This window comes from Mobula hypostoma, chromosome 19 (assembly GCF_963921235.1).
Source record: "Mobula hypostoma chromosome 19, sMobHyp1.1, whole genome shotgun sequence".
NCBI classification, from domain to species: domain Eukaryota; kingdom Metazoa; phylum Chordata; class Chondrichthyes; order Myliobatiformes; family Myliobatidae; genus Mobula; species Mobula hypostoma.
The window spans coordinates 49,800,288-49,818,967 of NC_086115.1; the positions used below are offsets into that span (position 1 = coordinate 49,800,288).

Sequence of the window (18,680 nt, forward strand, 5' to 3'; positions counted from 1 at the left end):
GTGGAATGGGCTGCCGGCGACGGTGGTAGAGGCGGATACAATAGGGTCTTTTAAGAGACTCCTGGATAGGTACATGAAGCTTAGAAAAATAGAGGGCTATGGCTAACCTGAGGTAATTTCTAAAGTAATTACATGTTCGGCACAGCGTTGTGGGCCAAAAGGCCTGTATTGTGTTGTAGGTTTTTCCTATGTTTCTATGACCTGCACCCAAGACCATAGCCCTCCATACCCATCCCAAGTTTAGGTACCTACCCAAATTTCTCTTAAATGTTGAAATCAAACAGGAATCCATCCACTGACAGCTCACACTTTCACCACCCAGTGAGTGAAAGTCCCCCTCATGTTTCCCTTAAACAATTCACCTTTCACCACTAACCCATGACCTACAGTACTGGTCTCACACAATTTATATTTCTCTTTAGTCCCTTCACTTTCAATTTCCCATATTAAAAACAAACTGATCTAATGATTTAAGCAGCTGTTTGCCGAGCCTCTTCAGACCCAATATATAATTAATACATACTTCTACCAAATTAGGCACAAAATATTATCACTGCTCAAGAGACATTCCTTGAACTGTTGTAGGAAATTAAGAATCATTATTACCAATCTTTGTAAAAAGTATCTAACTAGATTTAAGTGCATGCAAGATACCAGCTAAATATTTTTGCAGTCAATGCTTTTGTTTAACCGTTTTTGGACTTCAACAATCCATTACTTGTACCCATTTCCTTATCTCTTGTGCATGGTATTATTAAATGAAGTTAACAGTTAATCTGATTTAATCTACCTACTTGTTGCAACACTTTCCAAATTAATAGTGCTGTAAGCATTACTTGTCACCTCCTGTCCTCACTTCAAATTTGGGATACTAAGGATCTGGAGCATTTCTCAACTCTGCCGTGTGTCATAGCTCCTACTGGTTAAGTTTCCAAATATTCATAAATGATTTTTATGGTTATGGATTTTTTTTAAACCAAAAAAAATTATTTTTACCCAATTAGTTGGAAGAATAAAATGCAATCCACTGGTGAGAATAATTTACATAAATAAACACCATATGATAAGGCTAGTTAAAAACTCTGGTCAATTAAATTAGGACACTTACAAAGTGAATATGGCATGTAGGAGATTGGACATTGTAATGGTGCAGAGGATGCATGCCAAGGAAAGGGAAAGAAGGTCAAAGGATAAATGCCAGGAAAGCAGACAAAATTAAGTACAATGGAATCCTTGTAGTGGAACATTTTTAAAGCAGTACAAAATAAAAAAAAGAGCATTCAAAACATGCAATTCCTCATTACAGTCAGCATGAAGCAGATAAAGTGCCTTATACAGAAAATGCCCTAAATGAATTGAAAAGTTGTAACATACTTTTGTACTATCATACGAAAAAGACATGCACTAAATAAGCAGCACATATCGTGCTGAAATTAAGAAATTATGAAATGTTTTATAAAAGGACTTAAAAGAATGATAGCTTGACCAAACAAACAGTAGCCTGAGGGGCAATCTCTTCTTATATTTTGTCTTATTGCCAGACATTCAAACCATGGCCCACAATCAGCAACTGTTTGTTTGCCAAGTGAAGGGAGCACCCCTGAAGTTTGAAGATAAAGTTGACATTCAATGTTGAAATTACTCTGATAAAAGTTCTTTTCTGTTTAAATTATTGATTTAAATTTATTGCAAGAAATGGCCAAGTAGGAGAGATGAGCACGCTTGTCCAAAATAAAAACAGAATTGAAGAAAGGTCATAGACTTGAAACAGATTTTCTTGCCAGAAAATGTCTGAACAGCAGATTTTTGCTTTTGAAATGTTTTAAGTCTGACTGTAAAAGTTTTCACCATAATTAACCAGAGAATGAGATTAAACAGTTGACGGTTTTGGTGTGGTGTACTGGAGGTCAAAAATTCCAAAAAGCATGACTACAAATGTTGAGTCTTTTTCAAGTCAGCAGTAATGCCATTTACCTGACTTGCAAGAGAGAGAATGAATGCCCAGTCTTCCTGCCACTGCTCCTCCCGCAGAGAGAAATGCAACCCAAAGCTCTGAGAGTACCATGACTCCCATTCCTTCCAGCGTGTATAAAACCTAACAAGGAAAAAGATTAGATGCAATAATTGTATATATGAAAGTAAAGTCTGCAAATAGTACCATTGACCTTATAGTTTGCTCTTCAACACAGAAGTATCTAGGGCAGGGATACCCAATCAGCGGTATAAAGACCATACTGATCCATTCTAATGACCTATGAAATTCTACCAAAAATTTACCTGGTAGAGCAAGCTCTTCCTCTGGGATCTCATTGCATTAAGAGCACTGTGGTGTTGTTCAAGTTAGGTTAAGGTTCAAGTTGATTATAGGCTAGATCAGGCAAGGATGGAAGGATGGAGGAGATGGGAGTTTTCAAACTCACATAGTAGGAGGTGCTAGATTTTACTGAAACATCCTATGTATTCCAACTTACAAAAATGAAATTGCAACTTGGTGAGTTAAATATGAAATATCAGGAAGGACTGAATAACTTAGCAAAAAAGTCACTATAAAGAATGAGCATTAAGCTTGCACTTACATAATACATTAAAATACCATCTTTAAGAGCCACATGAACAGTAGTCAGACCTCAGCTAAGTTCACATCCATATGACAAACTTATCACCAGTCAACACATTCTTATTGAAGCTAATGGTGAACCTAGATAATTGATGCATAAGCCCATGTACCACCACTAACATACAGCTTTTTGTTAGTACTTGATATAATATGAACTGTGAGGGGGAGTAGGTAGCCACAAAACAGTGTCTGAAGTCTGGATTTTCTCACAAGAGAAAACACTCTTCCATTAAAACCGTTTAGGAACTTGCCTGCTTCAATCCAAGTCATCCCTCCCACTTTTAAATTCTGGTGGATCTAAGCCTAGCCTGTACAGCCTTACCTCACAAGACAATCCACCCATTCCTGTGTACATTAATTAAGATTAGGTATTAACATTTTTATTTAAATTTGACAAGATTTGCACACAGAGCTCCAGAACCAATGTGCTGAACAGCTGAGGAATAACCTTCCTACTTTGATTTGCAAGTTTTTATGTCTATTAAGCAGCTGGATAGAAATTAGATTGAAGCATAAACTGATTTCCACTGCAAGTCAGCTGTATTAATTTCTACAGATTCAAAGCAAATGCGAACCTGATTATTTTTGTAAATTTCCACCCTTTGGTTTTCATTACCCACTGGTGTATAATAAATAAATGTTGATATTAAAAGATGTTAGAAAGACAACAAGCAACTTGATAAATTCAAAAATCTCTCAGCTCCGAGAATTAGGTCAATATAGAAAATTAGAATTCTAAGACTCAATTAAGACAACAGCAAATATGACCAATCTCAATAAAAAGAAATATGGGAATACGCCAAAATCACTGGACTGATAGGTCATGGAAGTCTATAGCATAGGAAGTTAAATTTTCAAGTGTGTGAAAGCATATATTGTCTCTTGATGCATGACCCACATTAGCTGTTAAAGCCATGCTGTTGGACCTTGGGGTGAAGAGGGCTATTACAATAGGTTATCGGAATCTTCTGCATTGCTCAGGCAAGTCCCAAAGTTTGCCAAGATCTCAAGTTAGGTCATATTGATGTTTAACTTTAAAGAGCAATTGCTAAACTTATATCAATTCACAGAAACAATTTTATAAAAGCAATAATTAGAATGTTAATTGGAAGTGTCATTACTTGCTTTCAGTCAATTACAAGAACTTGCTGGAGCACTTTTATAGATTGAACTGAATAAACTTTCTTTGCAAATATCAACATTGTAGTTAAAACTCATACCAATGTGAGCAGTCATGCAAGCTGTCATGAAGAGCTTTCCGCAGAACCGAATCTTTGTCATAAATACCCCACGTTGCTTGTAGTACTGAGTCAAGCAGACAGTCACCTGCTGTGCGATTCCAGAGAGCATACAGTCGACTATCAAGACGGCTTCCAAGTTCCAAAGACCAGTTTATAATAGGGGACTCCTCTTCTAATTCTATAAATCCAGAATATGAGATTTAAAATAACCAACTAATCTGCAAATTAAAGGTTAACAAAAAATACCTTTTCACAATATTGACACTGATGAAATAATTGGATTTACTTAAAGAAAAAAAATCATCAGTGCTCCAGTTGTTACAAATTTGAATACTTCAGTAGGTTAACAAGAGGATGGTACTTACCTTAAGAGCATGGGTTAGTTCATAAATCTCTGGACAGTCAATCCTCAAATAGATAATAAATTAAGACTTTTGTACTCAAAGGTCAAACAATTAACTGCTGACAGCGGGAATGAAGAGAACTGACCCACTCCTGCACATCTTATGGGACAGATATAGGCCATAAAATCCCTTGAGTCTGTCATGTAATTAAAACCATTAAACTGTTTCTTCACATAAGCAGGGGAAGAAAAAGAGAAGGAGGGCAAGAGACTGGTGGCTGAGTGTGGTGGAAGGCGGCAAACCCTGGACTTCACATAGTAGATCACCTCTTTGCACTGCTCCAAATTAACCCCAGACCATTCAAGGAAGACATACACATTGTATAATTTAAACTAAACTCCAATAACTGTCAGAAATGTTATCAATTCAAATAGAATTTTAAAAACTACCTTTCTGTACATCCCGATCAAGCACCTCATCAAACAGCTTTTCCTGGACAGACGGTGGGAGATCTTCAACATCTGCAAGAAATAAATGGCAAATTCAGATCATACAATTTCACTCATTCTTAGCACCAATCCACAAACATGTAAAATTTCTGGTATCTAGCAAGTTCCTGGACCATAAAGCACTTAAGCAATTCCGTTTCATATGTTCATTTTTATTCATTCCATTCCATGTTCGAGACCAGCATTTATTGTCTATCCATAATTGCTCAAGAAGTTTACCATCATGCTGTCGTCTTCAATCCTGCTGATAATGAACAGGCTTTGGGGGGTATGATGGTCCAAACAAGTTCTCAGTCAACAGTAGCCACCAGGATGTTGGTGATGGGGGATTCATAAATGATAAGAGGCTAGTAGTTAAAAGACTCCTTTTGGAGATGGCCTCTGATTGTGACTTGCTACATACTTAGCGGACACTTCATTTGATACACCGGTACACCTGCTCGTTAATGCAAATATCTAATCAGCCAATCATGTGACATCAGCTCAATGCATAAAAGCATACGGACATGGTCAAGAGGTTCAGTTGTTGTTGAGACCAAACATCAAAATAGGGAAGATATGTGATGTCAGTGACTTTGACCGTGGAATAATTGCTGGTGCCAGGCAAGGCAGTTTGAGTATCTCAGAAACTGATCTCCTGGGATTTTCATGCACAACAGTCTCTAGAGCTTACAGAGAATGGTGCAAAGAACAAAAAGCATCCAATATGCAAAAAAAAACAGCTTGCTAATGAGGTCAAAGGATAATGGCCACACTGGTTCAAGCTAACAGGAAGCTAACATGTGTTACAACAGTGGTGTGCAGAGAAGCATCTCTGAATGCACAACACATCAAACCTTGAAGTTTGGGGGCAGGCTCAGTGGGACACGGTAATGGACAGGAAGGCTTATGTGGTCTATTTATAGTTGGTGGCCACTTTATTAGGTACAGGATACCTAATAAAGTAGCCACTGAGAATAAAAGTTGTGAAAATCTAGAACTTCTTGCATACAGGTGAATAGAAACATTAGCTAACATCCCCACTTCTCAACATATGGTCAGTAGAGGAAGTAGGAGGGAGGGAATTTGGTGGAATTTTGTTCACTGGGAAAAATTTATATTCATACCATCAGGCCACCTTCGTCTATTCCCCACTCTGACCTTTTACTTCTTATCTGCCTATTACTTCCCCTTGGGTTCCCCCCCCCCCACCCTTTCTCCTTTTGCCTACTCTCCCACATGTTTAAGGTATATATTAGAATTAAAGGTTCAATATTGCAGGTTTGATGGAAATTAAGCTTCCACAATGACTACAGTTATAAAATACTTAAATGAATATCAATGTTCAAATATTCTGAAAACATCCATAAAATTCACATCTGAATTGTCAATCATATTGCAAAGGAATAGAAAATTATATCTTTTGGAAGCAACACAATAACTTGATAGAACTTGCTCTACACAGGAACAGGTTGCACTTGTACATTCAGGAATGTTAATCTCATCAGCAACAAGTTATTAATAGAAATTTGGAACAAATTCACCACTATCAAAGTAGAAAGATAATATATGAAGCAGGACTAAATGTAAATGTAAAAATATTTTTAAGATTAAGATGCATTCAAATTTCTAATGAATACACAGAAAAAGAGTTTCTGCCCAGATGGAAGGTAGTAAGACGAGATACAAGACCACAGATGCTGGAACCTGGAGCAAGAAACAATCTGTTTCACATCTGAGGTGCGGGGGGAGGCAAAGGAATTGTAAACATTTCTGGTGAAAACCCTGTATTAACAATTCCCCTCCCCCAGTAATGGTGCTCAAACTGCTGAGCTCTTGCAAATTGTTTGATAATAGATCGATTTTGGCTTTAAAAAAAATGCACAAGAAACAGCGCCATATCATTTGTCATCTGGCACTTAATCTCCTACCTCAACGTAACTTTCTGCACTTTCACCATAATTTCAATTGCCTTAATATCAGTAACCAGTTTTTGAATCCAGTCAACAATGAGGCTCCTTTCACCTCTTCTATTCCCATCATCCAGGGTCTCACTCTTACCCAAAAAAGCAACAATTAATTTGCATTTCATCCAATCTAGTACTGACTGTTCACAATGTGGTCTCGCTCACATTGGATATTGGAAAAACCATGGACTGGGTATTCACTTTGCTAAGCGTCTGTGCTTATTCCGCTAGAATGAGCCGAAGCTTTCACATGCCTGTCACTTTAATTCAACTTACCACTCAAACTCCATCCTCTGTGACCTCCAGGATAGCTATATTAAGCCCCAATGCAAGGTCAAGAATCAACTTCTCATGTTTTGTCTGGCATGCTGCAATGTTCGAGACTAAATATTGAATTCTCCAACTTTAAGCAACCATCTTTTATTCCCGTTTGTATCAGGGCTGGCTGTTTTTACCTACAATTGCCCATTTCCTCCTCCTCTCATTTGTACAGTCTGGTCTCCTGGACATGTCCTAGATTCGCTCTATACAAAATTATGGAGACAATGATCTGTTCTGATGTGTTGACCACCCTTCTGCTCCACAGATAAGACTTGTAACACAATACTGTTACCTGACCTGCTGAATTTCCTCCAGCAGTTTGTTTTTTGCTATATAACATTAGAGACTTTACCCAGCATTAACAACACATTACATACAATAGCCCCTTGACAGTATTTTACCCTATCAGAGAAATTCCCATTACTGCCCCCGCCCTTCACTTTCTTCGTCACCCAGTCTGAAGATCTAGGATCTGATGTGTTAACAGTTTCCTTTCACTGGTACTGCTTCACCTGCTTACATTTCCCAGCAGTTTTTGTCAGTTAAAAATTTCACTGATGCAATTTTCTGAATAAAGCTTATACTTTTCTTCTAAATGAGAAAAAAAACATAAAATTTCTGGTACATTTTACTTGTCAAGCTCCTTCAAAATTTTTTTTTTTCACATTAGCAAGATCCTCTAAAGTTGTTACAAACTCCAATGAGTACGGACACAGCCTGGTCAAACATCACACTTGTCAATTCAGTTACACCAGACATCAAGCTAGAGAACTCCTAACTGCCTCCACAGTGTACTTCTCAACTTAGGAAACCATTACTGAAACTGTGCACAGTACTTTGGGTGTGGCCTTACCAACACATTAGTGATGATATTTTTATATAGTGGTGCTAGAAAGTTTATGAACCCTGTAGATTTTTCTTTCTGCATAAATGACCTAAAATGTGATCAGATCTTCACACAAATCCTAAAACTAGATAAAGAGAACCCAATTAAATAAATAATGCAAAAAACATTATACTTGTCACTTATTTATTGAGAAAGATGATCCAATATTACATGTATACCTTGGAAAAGGTATGTGAACCTTTGCTTTGAGTAACTGGTGTGACCATCTTGTACAGCAATAGCTTCAACCAAACATTTCCAGTAACTATTGATCAGTCCTGCACATTGGTTTGCAGGAATTTTAAGCCATTCCTCCTTACCAAACTACTTTAACTCTGGGATGCTGGTGGGCTTCCTAGTGTGCACTGCTTGCTTCAGGTCCTTTCACAACATTTCTACAGGACTTTGACTCGGCCATTCCAAAACACAAATTTTCTTTTTAAACCATTCTGTTGTTAATTTATTCTTGCCTTTCAGATCATTGTCTTGTTGCATTATCCAACTTCTTTTAAGCTTCAGGTGATGGACTACTACCTTGACATTAGCCTGAAAAATATCCTGATACAAGTTTTGAATTCATTGCTCCCTCAACAACTGCAAGCTGTCCAGGCTCTGAGGCAGCAAAGCAGCCCCAACCATGATGCTTCTTCCACCATGCTTCACAGTTGAGATGAGGTTTTGGCATTGGTGTGCAGTGTCCTTTTTCCTCCAAACATAGCAATGTGTATTTCTGCCAAAACGTTCAAGTTTTGTTTCATCTGTCCACAGAATATTGTCCCAGACGTGTTGTAGATCATCCAGGTGGCTTTTTGCAAACTTGAGACATGCAGCAATAACATTTTTGAGCTGTGGTTTCTTCTATGGTGTCCTTCCATGAACACCATTCTTGTTCAGTATTTTTCTTACAATGGATACTTGAACCAAGACTTTAGCAAGTTCTAGAGATTTCTGCAGATCTTTTGCTGTTACCCTTGGATTCTTTTTCACCTCTTTCAGCATTACACATTGTGCTCTTGCTGTGATCTTTTGCAGGACACCCACTCCTAGGGAAAGAAGCAACAGTACTATAATTCCTCCATTTGTAAACAAAAAACTCTTACCATGGACTGATGAACACTCAGGGCTTCAGAAATGCTTTTGTAACCTTTTCCAGCTTCATGCATCTCTACAATTCTTCTTCTGAGGTCCTCTAAAAGCTGTTTTGATCAAGGCATGGTGTACATAAACAGATCTTTCTTGAGAAGAGCAGGCTCTGTCCGTAACCTGACTGTGTCTTTTTTCATTAGGCAGGGCTCCAATGAGGCAGGGCAGGGCTCTACAACCCAGACCTCCAATCTCATCTCATTGATTGGAGCATCTGAATCCAATTAGCTTTTGTAGAATGCATTACCCCAGATATTCACATACTTTTTCCAACAAATATATGTAATATTGGATCATTTTTCTCAATAAATAAATGAATAAGTATAATGTTTTTGTTATTTATTCGGGTTCTCTTCATCTTGAGGACTTGCATGAAGATCTTATCACATTTTAGGCCAGATTTATGCACAAGTAAAGAAAATCATACAGGGTTCACAAACTTTCTAGCACCGCTGTACTATATTCCATCTGTAATAAAGGACAACAGTATATTTAACTTTCTTTCTAAGAAATGAGATCAGACATTTAAGTTCCTCTTTTGGCATCAAAATTATAAATTTCCAAGTTTTGTTTTTTGAAGGTCCCAATTCTGAAACAGACCAGATATTCCCTGCCACCATAAGCAGAAAAGGCTTCCTTACATTTTCTCAATTCATTTGAAATACCAAAACCTCAGTATTATTACTATGTTCAATAATTTCTTGATAGTGTAATCATTGGAGCTCTGGCAACACTGCAAATATGCTGCATTACCAAAGGTTAATACATCCAGCTGGAACAAAGAACATATGATGTAGTCTAACCAAACCTTTATACAAGTTTACAACAAAAAATGCTGCTTTATGCTGTAGCTCCCAACATAGAAAGGCTCCCATTTCATTAGCCTTACCTTGACATGTCTGCCTATGCCCTCATCGATACTACAATGAACTCAAACTCAGGTTGGTGGAGCAACATCTCAAATTCCATCTGAGTAGCCTCCAATCAGATGGCAGGAACATCAGTTTTTCCAAATTCTGCTAATTTCTCCTCCTCCCATTTTCAATTCATCATTCTGGTTACTCTCATCCCTTCTCTTCTCCTCACAAGTCTGTCAGCTCCCTTGGGTGCCCTTCTTCCTTCACTTTCTTCAATGGTCCATTGTCCTCTCCTAACAGATTCCTTCTTCAGCCCATTAACCTCTCCCACCCAACTGCTCCCAGCTTTATACTTCATCCTTCTCCCAACACCCCCTCAATTTCACCTCAAAGCTTCCAGCTTCTACTACTCCCCCTACCTTTTTATTCTGACTTGTGCACATTTCCTCTTCATTCCAGATGAAGAGTCTCAGTCCGAAACACTGTTTATTCCCCTCCATAGATGCCATCCAACTTGCTAAGTTCCTCCAAAATTGTGTGTTGCTCAAGATGTTCTTTGAAATCTGCAGAATCTCATGTTTATGAGCCTAAAACTATTTCTTTTTAAATCTTCCACTTATGAGCTATGTACACAAACCTCAATTTAGTGAATTTCTACAGCAAGTAGTTTTTCACAATTTATTCAGATCTATTATTTTGCAAGCAGAGGCCTTTTTGATTCTATATACAGGTGTCCCCCGCTTTTCGAGCGTTTGCTTTATGAAACCTCACTGTTACAAAAGACCTACATTAGTACCTTGTTTTCGCTTTCTGAAGGTGTTTTCACTGTTACGGAAAAAAAGCAGTGCGCGATAAAAGGCAGCGCGCGCCCCGAGCAGCCGCTCTCCCCCGGATTCTCGCCGGCATTGCTTAAACACGAGCCTGTGAGCAGTCGTTTGCAAGATGAGTTCTATGGTATCGGAAAAGCCTGGAAGAGCTCGTAAGGGTGTTACACAGCATAAAACTAGACATAATTAAGCGTTTTGATCGTGGTGAACGAAATAAGGGCAACGTGAGTTTGGCTTGTGGAAGCTGACGAACATGATGTTGAAGAGGTTTTGGCATCCCATGACCAAGAACTGACAGATGAAGAGCTGATGCAATTGGAAGGAAAAAGGATAACAATCGAAACTGAATGAATAAAGTAAGACTTTCATTTTGAAAGGGTACGTCGGTTTAGGGGATATTTGCAGGATGGTTTGAGTCCTTACAAAGAACTGCGTGATAGAAAAATGCGTGAGGCTCAGCAGTCAATCAAGCCTTCCACATCAGCCACATCGAGGCGGGCAGAGATAGAAAAAGACCTGCCTGCTCTAATGGAAACAGATTATGGCGAGATGACACCCCAGTGTCCCACCCCCCCCAACCCCCAGGCCACGGACAGATACCGATTTGCGGAGAATGCAACGGTAGCTGGGAGGCACACAGCACATCTTTAAGAAAAAAGCCGAAATAAACATGCTAATTAATTAGGTGCTGCCGACACGTAACTGTCAGCCCAGATCAGAGGCGACGCAATCGGAAATCGGCACTGATCTGGGCCGACAATTACGTACTGGGAGGCACCTAATTAATTAGCATTTTTGTTTCGGCTTTTTTCTTAAAGATGTACTGTGTGCCTCCTGGCTACCGCTGCATTCCTGCATGCTTCGTGGCAATGTATCGCTCGGCGGCCTGGAGGGTGGGGGCCGCTGCACCACCCAAACTCCGAAGACTCAGTCTAACACACCATCATCCGTGTGCTCGGCGCTGTCTTCCCGATTCCAGTAAGTGATACTACACTGTACATACATTATTTCTACTTTATATAGGCTGTGTATTTTTACGTTATTTGGTATGATTTGGCAGCTTCATAGCTTAAAGGTTACTGGAGAGCGCTTGCGCTGTGTTTCTGCCGACAGCGCTTGCATGAGATTTTCGCTACGGAGAGCAGTTCAGTAATGATTGTGGAAAAGTATTTCTACTTTATATAGGCTGTGTACTTATCATATCATTCCTGCTTTTACTATATGTTACTGTTATTTTAGGTTTTATGTGTTATTTGGCATGATTTGGTAGGTTATTTTTGGGTCTGCGAACGCTCACAAAATTTTCCCATATAAATAAATGGTAATTGCTTCTTCGCTTTACGACATTTCAGCTTACGAACTGTTTCATAGGAACGCTCTACAGTCAGATGGCGGGGGAAACCTGTATTGATCCTTTGTTTTTAAACATAACCTGTCATTCATTTGGCACCAGCTGAAGTATAATTTTGAAAAGTTTACCGCTTCTAGCTTCTCACATCCAATTAAAGTCTGAGTCAGTCTTAGAAAAGAGGACATCAGTGTCCCTGAAAGTTACTGTCATGTTGCACAGCCATAACAAGGTATATCTAGAAGTATCAAAGACAAACCATATCCTGGTTTCTACTTATAGCTTTGAAACAGCTGCCCAAAACGCGACATATGCAAAAATTAATTAACGCTTATGTTCAAAGAACTCAAGACATAATCTGCTTTGAACAAATCAGCATTAGTTGCTCCTTGTCAATTTATGCCTCCATAAACAGGAATTATTTTTGTCCTTTGCAGTGAGGTGTCAATGGAATCTAGGTTAGAGCAGTTGACCTTTGAATTAACAGCTAATATTTAGCAGTTAAAACCATCATACAGCTTCATGATCAACAGAGCAGCCAAGACCCATCAATGCAAGTACTACTGTTAACTATGACCGGTATTTTAACCAAAATTGTCATCTTGGCTGTTACCTAGAAAAGCATTTTCATCATGTAAAGTGCTACTGGCAAGCTCAGGCAAGATTATTACCCAAGTTCCTTTTTCCTTCAAAATTCAAAGATACAAATGAAGTAAAAATGATGCATTCGGGTTGAAGACAGGGCTTAAATTGCATGATGAATTGCAAACCTACATAGCTGGATGACCTATACATTGTTCTGTGGCTATACCCTGATGGCTCATTTTTATTCAAAGGTTTCAAAGCTGAACTTAATGTCAGAGAAATGTATACAATATACATTCTGAAATGTTTTTCTGGTGCATTCCCACTGAACTTAGCATCAAAAAGCTGGAGATGAGGTATATATATGCAGTTTTATGCCAAAAGTTTCTGCTGTATGAACTGCTCCATCCACGAAGATAACTGTTAGGTTACTTCATCTTAGATGCTGTTAAATTATTTATTAACTCAAAAGATGTTTTCAATTAATTCATTTTAATTTTTAATTATTTAAATTTGAATCCAAATTAATTAAATCTAAATCTTAACCCTTCTCAATTCAATTCATCACATGTAGAGGTTATTCCACCCAAAATTCTTCACCCAGATGGGCAAGCTGAGCAGGTGACAAGTCTGGACTCTGTGTCTGATCAAGCACAATCTGACCCATAAGATTTTCCCCAACCTCTAATCTTGCTGATTTCAGATTATAGATTCAGTCAATGTTAAACCAGTTTCCTTCACTATTTAAAAACATCCCAAAACATGAATGCAGCCACAAAATTTACTTCCACAATTTCATTTCAATGTAATTGACATATCCTTATTTAAAATAAAATGCATGGGCACAATAAAGTGAAGCCTATTTGTGCTGTAAAACTATAACTCTATTTAATGCATTACTTTATACAATCATTATAGATATTAAGTAAATACAAATTAGAACATTAACAAACCTTAGTGGAACACTATTTATTATGAATCTCATCTTAAGTATACTAATGTTTTTTAGAAAATGGATAGGCTTATTTATTTAGTCATTCAAAATTTCTGAAACTAATTTGATAAAGTGTAATTCTGCCTCAGTCTTGCACAGAACATTAATTCACGATTTTACAAATAGCCACTGCTGTGGCAGTGAACTTCTGTATGGCTTCTCAGCAAAGTAGAATGCTTATACAAACTCAAAATGCAAGTGCCTATTATTTAATACTACTTGAATTACGATTTGCTGATCGGTGTCTGTAACATCGTTGGTGACTAATACTCGTCAGCTCTCTTGAGTAGTTCCCTAGGATAGCAACTTTTTTCATTTCAGCAAGATTTCAATATCTCAGTTGTGATGAGAAGGTTGATTCTCATTATTTTGACACAGTGATCACTACGTATAGATACCTTAGCTAGGATCAGGGGCTCCCAACCTGGGGCCCACAGACACCCTGCTTAATGATATTGGTCCATGGCATACAAAAAAAATGTTGGGAACCACTGGCCAGGACAAAACATTGTATCTACCTTGTCAAGCTTTGAAAATTTTGCACACTTCAACACAGTCATATCTCACTCAGTCTGATTAATCTCTCTCATCAACTCCCCACCAGTAAGTAAATCTGCTGAAATTAGTTGCACTACCTCTTTGTAAATGCATTGCTCATTTGATAAGAGATAACACCTCTACACAATACTGCAGATGTGATTTCATCAGGAACTTCACAAGGCATCTTTACTGGCACTGTAAATTTTTCTAAATACCTAAATTAGCATAATTTATTCTGTCATTAATATCAAGCTGTTTCACAGCTCCCCATTCCCCCCTCATCTTTTTTGGAAAAAAAAAGAAATATTATGATGCCATGCATACACTATGATCCAGGAGCAACGTCTTCCCCTCTGCCATCTGATTTCTGAGTGGATATTGATCCCATAAACACTACCTCACTACTTTTTAAGCACTAATTTAATTTAACTACCAAGTTATATTTACTGTAATTCAGTTTTATTATTATGTATTGTATTGTACTGTTGCCACAAAAACAAGAAGTTTCACGACACATGCCGGTGATATTAAACCTCATTCAGGTTTTTCTTATTAACTGTAGAACAATTGATTCTTATCAACTATTGAACAGAATAAGTCAACTGACCTGCTGGTTTTGTTCCTTGCATATCAGATACTCCCTTAAGGGATACTGTTCATTCAAGTAAAAATATCTCAAGCCACCTCCATAAAAAATACCATGCTGAATAGCTAGATGAGCTTTCAGTGGCTCTCTCCACTGTCTACAAAAGGCAACATCTCAGGAAGGCGACATCCATCATTAAAACCTTCTGCTCTCTTTGGTGTCATCATACAGGAGGTACAGTTCACCTCAAGATTCACCATCATCTTCCCCCCTGCCATTAGGGTCTTGAACTGGCCTGAAAAGCCCTAACCCTACCTTGTATTTTATTTTATCTTGAAAGTTATATACAAATGTTAAATTATGCAAACTCATGCTCGTCACATTTGTAATATAATGTGCTAATTTTCATGGCATTTGGTCACTGGTATGTAAACCCATGACAATAAACTAGAATGAACTTACATATCCAATTCAGAATCAACAGTAAAACAGAAATCTGGAATCACGTACGTGTTGACATTCATTTAAAATTTTTCATTCTTAAATCAATAAACTTTTGAATTCAATATCCATACAGAGTTCAGAAATAACTAAACAGAACCCCAGTGGCATCACTCATTCTACTTGTACTGAAAATGTTACTTTTTTTTTACTCCTTAGAAGCATGATCATCCTTGAAAAGTATCACTTTGGGACTAGAAATCAATAAACGTAATATCGGCATTTGCATGATTTTGTCATGGTGCAAACGTTCAGTGCATTACCTACATTTTTGGCAAGCTTTATATTATTCTAAGATGGACTTTTTCATCTATGTAACTTTATATTTAACCATAATACTGGATGTCTTCGCACTGTCACATTTTGGGGGCAATCTGTAGTTATGCCCCCATACAACAGGAGCATCCAATCTGCCTCATATGATTCACTATTTCTTTGAAATGCACTTCTGACTTCTAAATTAGATTATCCCATTATTATAAAGAGGAAAACCAAGGGTATTCTGTAAATATTCAGTTAGGGGATTTAAAGGAGCGTTACATACCAAGACCAGTCATTATAACCATTGAGAATGTAGTGGTGAACCAACTTTCCGACTATTCAAGTCCACCTGATGGATGATGGGGTGGGGGGGAAGGAATGAAGCTCATATGCAACTGAGAGTGTGGCAAGTTACAGGTGACTATGTTACAATGCATCTGTTCAGTTTGTTCTTATAGGTGGCAGAAATTGCTGACAGGAGTTATTTTTTTGGAAGAACCTTGGCAAATACTGTATGCATTTTGTAGATAATACATATTGTAGTCAAAATTTGCAATGACAGATGGGATGAATGACAGTATCGATCAAGCAGGATGATTTTCTCAGTATGGTCATCAAACTTGGTGCTTTTGGAGCTGTACTCAACTAAACAGAGAGTATCCCATAAAATTCCTGACCTTATCTTGAGGTTGGCACTTGGGAGAGTCAATGGCAATTTGCAGATCATACCAAACTGCTCATCTGCAGAGATTACTCGGATCAAACCATTCTGATCAAGTGACCTTAGTGCTGGAGAGCTCTACGGATGTAATTGAACATCAGATCCTTTTGCACAACTTGGCCACAATGACCTTGGTGCCCACTAAGACAGTCCCATTTGTTCACGTATGACCTATATCACTCTGATGCTGTGCTATCTATGTACTGATCCAAACATTATTGTACCTGCCTTAACCACTTCCACTGGCAGCTCATTCCATGTACGCACCACTTTCTGTGTGAACCTGCTCCTCAGGTCCCTATAAAGTCTGTCACCTCTGAACATAACTATATCCTCCAGCTTTTAATTCTTATTTTCTGGGAAAAGATGTACATTAGATCTACCTTTCATGATTTCACGATAAATTCATGATTTCAGACATCTCTATAACGTCATCCCTCAGTCTCTGGTGTTCCAAGAAATAAAGTCTTAACCTGTCCAGCCTCTCTGTAACACAGGCCCTTGAGGCCCAGGGGACATTTTCATAAATCTACTCTGCATTCTCTACAGTTTAATGATGGCTTTCCAGTAATAGGGCAACTAAAACTGTACACAATACTCCGTGCAGTCTCACCTGCATGCTACACACCTTCACCACCCCATCCAATTGTGAACGTACTTTCAGTAAACTGTGTTCTTGTAACTCTAGATATCATTGCTCTATAGTACATACCAGGATCCCACCATTTGCTGTACAAATCCAAAGCAACAAACAAAATGCTAGAGAAAATCAGCAGGACAGGTAGCATCTACGGAAATGAATAAACAGTTGACGTTTCTGGCTGAGATCCAACTCAGCCTGAAGAAGCAGAAGGGTTCTAGCCTGAAACAAACAGTTTATTCATTTCCATGGATGCTGCCTGACCTGTTAAGTTCCTCCAGCATATTGTGTATTCTGCTTTGGGTTCCCAGCATCTGCATACTTTGTACAAATCCTACCCTTATTTAACTTCCCAAAATACAATAATTCAGTTCAATAAAATGATACAAGCAAGTATATTAACATAAAAATCAGGAACATAATTGGTTACTCAGACCTCCGAGGTCTGCTCTATCTGTTATTATTATGGTACATATCATTGTAGGCAGTATTCAGTATATCCAAGTTTAGCTCTGCTGAAAAAATTCTTCAGAAACATTGCTTTTATAATTGAAGAGTTACATAAACTCATGATCTTCAGAAGTATATTCTAAATTTCCCCCTGCCCCCAAGAGGAAACGCACTTCAAATTCACCGATGTTTCAATCATGACTCCTCTCATTCTTTAAACTCCTGCAAATACAAGCTTAGCCATAAGACAAACTAACTGCTCTCAATGCATTAACATCTTTGTTCAATTAAGACAATCAATACCTTATATTGTATTCCAGATGTAGTCTCACCAATGTATCTGAAGCATAAATTTGCCTTCTTTCGCACTCAGTTACCCCAACAATAGAAAATAACATTGTTCGCGTCCCTAATTAGTCACTTAACAGTACATAATATATTAATAACAAACAATTATCAAGATTTCCCCTGTGTGGTTGGCGAATGCTGGAATCTGGGGAGTTGATAGAATGTGGGGAAAATAAAATAGGATTAATTTACAATTTGTTTTTGCTTGCAAAACTGCAGTTAGTCTTTTGGTTGCGGATTTAAAGGAGATTGTTAGACAGGTGTATACCAACTTATTCATCCCCATTCAATATACATTTTATGATAAGTAATTAGGGATTCAATAAAAAAAATCAGAAGATTAAAAAAGTACAGCTTAGTTAGAATGTTCAAACAGCAGCAGTAAACTGCATAAGAATAGAAGTTCTTATACAAAATAACAAAGCCCAGGATGGAAATACCCAATTACAGTATAAGAATATTGAACTAAGAATATTTGAACAAAATTTCATAGATAAAAGATCACTTTTAAATAATTTGCATTGTCAAACTTCTTCAAATCAAGAAAAAAATCTAAAGGTATAGAGGGCGACTACAGCAGATAGTCATTAATTGAAGATTGCAAATTTTGTTTGTGCTGGCAATGATGGTAAAAGGTTGTAATGGTCTCAAGTAACAGCACAAATAAATCTAGCATTATTTGAAGCAACTAGGATTAGGGGAACATTACTTTATTTACAGAATGACACCAATGCCAATTATACCCACAAATCATAAGGTTATCAGTTTGTACTGGAGAAACTAATCACAGTCAAATCACGTATCAGGCTCACAACTTTGGATATAATTGCATGGAAGAGAATGGAAGTCAGTGAACTTTAGTAGCAGAATTTCCAGACGAATCTATCTTTTGCCAAAGGAGTTTGGGGTCAATTGCTGACAAGCATTGCAGACCAGCCAATTTGAATTGTGGATTACATTTCAGTAGGATCAACTTCCAACTGAAGAAACTCAACCAAGTCATCAAAGCAGATAT

The 18,680-nt window shown here is 37.8% G+C and overlaps 1 protein-coding gene across 3 annotated transcripts in view; it reads right to left on the reverse strand.

Annotated features, from left to right (window-relative positions):
- Nucleotides 1–18,680, reverse strand: part of LOC134359026 (ubiquitin thioesterase ZRANB1) — a 67,779-nt gene that overhangs the window by 13,226 nt on the left and 35,873 nt on the right. For all 3 annotated transcript variants that reach the window (XM_063071845.1, XM_063071846.1, XM_063071844.1), the window contains exons 5-7: nucleotides 4,652–4,723; nucleotides 3,838–4,036; nucleotides 1,975–2,095 (exon numbers count right to left, since the gene is read on the reverse strand). In XM_063071845.1, the coding sequence (XP_062927915.1) occupies nucleotides 1,975–2,095; nucleotides 3,838–4,036; nucleotides 4,652–4,723 (392 nt within the window). The remainder of the gene's footprint in view (nucleotides 1–1,974; nucleotides 2,096–3,837; nucleotides 4,037–4,651; nucleotides 4,724–18,680) is intronic.